The sequence below is a fragment of the Nymphaea colorata genome, chromosome 8, assembly GCF_008831285.2.
Source record: "Nymphaea colorata isolate Beijing-Zhang1983 chromosome 8, ASM883128v2, whole genome shotgun sequence".
In the NCBI taxonomy this organism is placed as follows: domain Eukaryota; kingdom Viridiplantae; phylum Streptophyta; class Magnoliopsida; order Nymphaeales; family Nymphaeaceae; genus Nymphaea; species Nymphaea colorata.
In genome coordinates this window covers 704,588-709,475 of record NC_045145.1, presented here as the reverse complement: position 1 = coordinate 709,475, position 4,888 = coordinate 704,588, and the positions used below count along the sequence as shown (strand labels likewise).

The following is a 4,888-nucleotide window of genomic DNA, read 5'->3' as shown; positions in this document are numbered from 1 at the left end:
CCTTTCGCATTCTGGCATGTCCTCAAGTTTTCTTCCTCACCTTATTACCGAAAAACTCAACCATGAGAATTATCTGATCTGGAAAAGGCAAATCATGCCTTTCATAAGAAGTCAAGGCCTCTTTGGACATCTCGATGGTTCAACAAAGGCTCCACCAATATCCGTCTTACAGGAAATAAAAAATGAGGCAGGAGAAGTTATTGCTGTTCATGAAGACAACAATCCTGAACATGCTATGTGGATGAGACGTGATCAAAGTCTGGTTGCGTATATTTTGTCCACTTTATCTCAACAAGTGTTACTTTCAGTTTCTGATGATTGTACTGCAGAAGAATTATGGGAAACCCTTGCTGATACCTTTTCCCAAATATCAGAAGCTCGAATTATGTACTTAAAGAAAGAATTTCAGAATTTGAGCAAAGGTTCAACGTCTATCATGGATTATTTGGGGCGTATTAAGGCCGTCGCAGACCAACTTGCTGCCTCAGGGAATAACATTTCTGATAAGGAAAAGGTGCAGCAAACCTTGAATGGACTTGGGCATGATTATCATGCTTTTATTACAGCTCTTGAGGTCCTTCCTGTTCTGCCTTCCTTCAACGAACTACAAGGTAAACTTCTCCAACATGAAATGAATATGAAAAGAGTCATTGAAAGGACTGATCAAGGGAACTCCCAAAATGTGTTGGCTATGAATGTAAAGTTTGGTAAGAGCCATGGGAACACCAACCATGGTGGTCGTGGCATTCTACCAACACCACATAACCAAGGTATTTCTCCTTTGGATACTTCAAGAAAAATACCAATTTGTTTTCAGTGCAACAAGAAAGGACACATGAAGGCACAATGTTGGTTTAATCCTCAAAATAAAAACAAAGGAGTAAGACATGATTATAAACAAGGAGGACAAAGTTCTAAATCCACCGCTGAAGATATGCAACAGCTATTGATGGCCGCATTCTCAAAGATGACTATAAAGCAAAATGAGCAGGGAGAATGGTTCTTGGATTCAGGTGCAGCTACCCATGTGACAGGAAATGCAGGTAAATTGACTAACTTATCCCCTCATTACGGTAGAAGTTGCATTATAACAGGTGATGGAAAATCTCATCCTATTACACATATTGGAAATGCACATATTCCATTGTCATCCTCGTCTCTATCACTGTCTAATGTTGTTCTTGCTCCCAATATCAAAAAGAACATCATATCCATTTCTAAACTCATTGATGATACAAGCTCTTCTGTTGAATTCACACCTTCTTCTGTCTATGTCAAGGACCTCCAAACGAAGAAAATGTTCGCTAGAGGGGAGCGTCAAGGGAATATGTACGTCCTCAAGGAATGTCTACCCAAGGATTCATCCACTTTTGATATAGGATTGAAGACATTTTCTCTTTCTCATAATGCGTCATCAGTGCCAAGTTCTTGCCATTTTCAATCAAAAGTAAGGGGCCCTAACCAATTTTTGGAGTCTGATTTGTGGCATAGTCGGCTAGGACACTGTGGTCGACATTTCATTGAAAAACTTGTCACAGATAGTCTCATTCCAAGATCAAGTTTACCTCTTACTTCAAGTGTCAAAAAATGTTCAAGTTGTGGACTTTGTAAGAGTCATGTTTTACCTTTCCATAATATAAATCAAAGGGCTTCCAAACCTTTTGAAACTATTTTTTCTGATGTATGGGGGCCAGCCCCTATTGATTCCATGTCTGGGTCAAGATATTATGTCTTATTCATTGACTCTTACTCACGTTTCACCTGGATTTACTTCATGAAACACAAATCAGAAGTACCTCACATATTTCGAAACTTCTATGCCATGATTCAAACTAAATTTTCATCCAATGTGGTGCATTTTCAATGTGATGGAGGGGGAGAATATTCCTCGCTTGATTTTATTGAATTTCTACGTGAAAAAGGGATAACTAGACAAATTTCCTGCCCTTACACACCACAACAAAATGGTGTAGTTGAGCGGAAACATCGACATATAGTTGAAAGCGCCATGAGCATGATGCATGATACTAATGTGCCCATTTCCTTGTGGACTGAAGCCTTCCATACTGCTGTATACATAATAAATTGTTTGCCTATGACACTCTTGATGTCTAAATCGCCATATTTTACACTCTTAGGCAAACAACCTGATTACAAGAACTTGAAGGTTTTTGGTTGTGTATGCTATGTTCACGTTGATGCTGCCTTGAGGAACAAGTTTCAAGACAAAGCTATTCAATGTAGATTCGTTGGATATGCTGATGAATATAAAGGTTTTCGATGCTATGATCCAACAACTAAACGTATCAAAACTTCAAGAAATGTCATTTTTGATGAACATAGTTTTGATAATACAAATGAAATGCCTATGACCATTGAATCTTATGATCCCTGGACCAGTACACAGTTATTCAATGCAGATCCTGTTATAGAAAATGATGTGCCTCAAAGTGAAGATTCAGAGAGAGCAATACAACCGTCGGATATGGCTCAAAGTGAAAATCAAGAAGATCCAACACAGTCATTAAGTCATCACGAAAACAATAATGAACAGAGCAACGATGCACATCGGTATTCGGGTCTTATCTACAGTCGACGACTAAGGGACAGAGATGCTCACAGTGAAGAAGACAACATGCCCCACCTTAGAAGATCCCAACGCATTCGTCATCCCATTCACAGGTGGGTTAGCTATGATTCTTTATCACTTGATTTTCAGTTATTCATGGCAAAAGTTGGCAAGGAGGAAGAACCTACTTCATTTGATGAAGCATCAAAATCACATCATTGGAGAAAGGCTATGAAAGAAGAAATGGATGCCTTGCATGAATGTGGAACATGGGAGATCGTTCCGAGGCCACACGAAAAGAACGTAGTGGGCTCCAAATGGGTATACAAAATTAAATACAAACCTGACGGCAGCATAGAAAGACACAAAGCAAGGTTAGTAGCAAAAGGGTTTACACAACAATATGGAGAAGATTATGATGAGACATTCAGCCCTGTGATCAAAATGGGAACAATTCGCGTGATTATATCATTGGCAGTTGAATATGGATGGAGACTACATCAAATGGACGTGAAGAATGCTTTTCTTCATGGTGATTTAAGGGAGGAAGTATATATGGAACAACCTCCAGGATACACGAAAGGAGACTCTCATGCATGGGTTTGCAAACTAAGAAAATCTATTTATGGACTTAAACAGGCCTCACGTTCGTGGTTTGACAGTTTCTCTTGCAAGATTCAAGAATGTGGTTTTCGGAGATGTCCTCTAGATCACTCTCTTTTCATTTATCGAAAGGAAAACATATTTACTTTACTTCTTATATATGTTGATGATATTGTTATCACAGGCAATTCAGAAAAACACATAGAAGAAGCTAAAGTTTTGATGATGCAAAACTTCAAAATGAAAGAGCTTGGTGATTTACGATTCTTTCTTGGAGTGGAGATTGATAGGCACAATAATCGCCTCACATTGACACAACAGAAATACACGTTGGATTTGTTGAAAAAGTCAGGTATGTCTGATTGTAAGCCTGTTGGAACTCCTAGTGTTCTAAATCAAAGACTAAGTGCTCAAGATGGGGAGTTATATGAAGATCCTACGCAATATCGAAGTATTGTTGGGGCACTTCAATATCTTACATTTACTAGACCAGATATTATATATGCTGTGAATCAAGTATCCCAATTTATGCATGCACCTAGAGATACTCACATGGATGCTGTCAAAAGAATATTAAGATATCTTAAAGGGACAGCAGGAGATGGCTTAGTTTATGGTAAGAGTGAAAATATAACTACTGGACATCAACTTATGACATTCACAGATGCAGATTGGGCTGGAGATCCCGATCAAAGAAAGTCCATTTCTGGTTTTTGTATTTTCATTGGACGTAATCTTGTGTCTTGGAGTTGTCGAAAGCAAAAGGCAGTAGCAAGATCCAGCACTGAAGCTGAATACAGATGCATGGCTGCAGGTACTGCTGAAGTTACATGGGTTAGACATTTGCTAGAAGACATTGGAGAAAAGATTAAAACATCAATGTTAATGTGCGATAATCAAAGCGCTATTAACATTGCCTTTAATCCCGTACAACATGGTCGAACAAAGCACATTGAGATTGATCAACACTTTGTTAGACAAAAGGTGGAAGACAAGGAAATTCAGCCTATTTATGTTCGTACAGATGAACAAGTTGCAGACTTATTTACAAAAGGATTAACAAAGGAACGATTCTGGTTTCTAAAAGGCAAGTTGTACATGGTGCAAAACCATGCACAACTTGAGGGAGGGTGTTAAAATATAAATCCTTCACCAGCACGTTGAAGAGGAGTCTCTTAGGATTCCACCTCCTTGTAGAATGTGTTAAAATATTTAATGTCCTTGTAACATGTGAAGAGTCTCCTAGGATTCTATGTTATAGTTAATATCCTTGTTATATGGGAAGTCTCCTAGGATTCTATGTTGTAGTTAATATCCTTGTAATATGTGAAGTCTCTTAGGTTTCTATGATGTAATTAATGTCCTTGGAGCTTGTGAAATCTCCTAGGATTCTACGATTGGAGACTCTTAGAATTCTGAAAATGAGATTATAAATAGAGGCCGTGCAAACCATTTTGGCTACGGCTTCTTCTCCTCAGTTTCTTCTTGTTTTCATTCACTCTCTCTCTCTCTCTCTCTCTCTCTCTCTATCTTCCTGCTTGAGTGCTGTTTTCGGGTTACAGATATTGGTGCTACATTTCTATCAATTTGGGCATTTGGCCCTGTCTGCATCGCTATATTTATATGAATTTCTTTGTTCTTGGATAGTTTGAGCTTTGAAGATTAGACCATTATGAATGGTAGCTTTTAAGAATCTCAATATTATCTTGAAAGGTC

General features: G+C 38.4%; 1 protein-coding gene across 1 annotated transcript; it reads left to right on the top strand.

Moving 5' to 3' along the window:
* Positions 1-451: 451 nt before the first annotated feature.
* Positions 452-1,387, top strand: LOC126410317 (uncharacterized). Its single transcript, XM_050079245.1, has 2 exons — positions 452-1,043; positions 1,280-1,387. Exons 1-2 carry the CDS (start codon positions 632-634, stop codon positions 1,306-1,308), a joined length of 441 nt encoding a protein of 146 aa, XP_049935202.1. The 5' UTR covers positions 452-631; the 3' UTR covers positions 1,309-1,387.
* Positions 1,388-4,888: the final 3,501 nt, after the last annotated feature.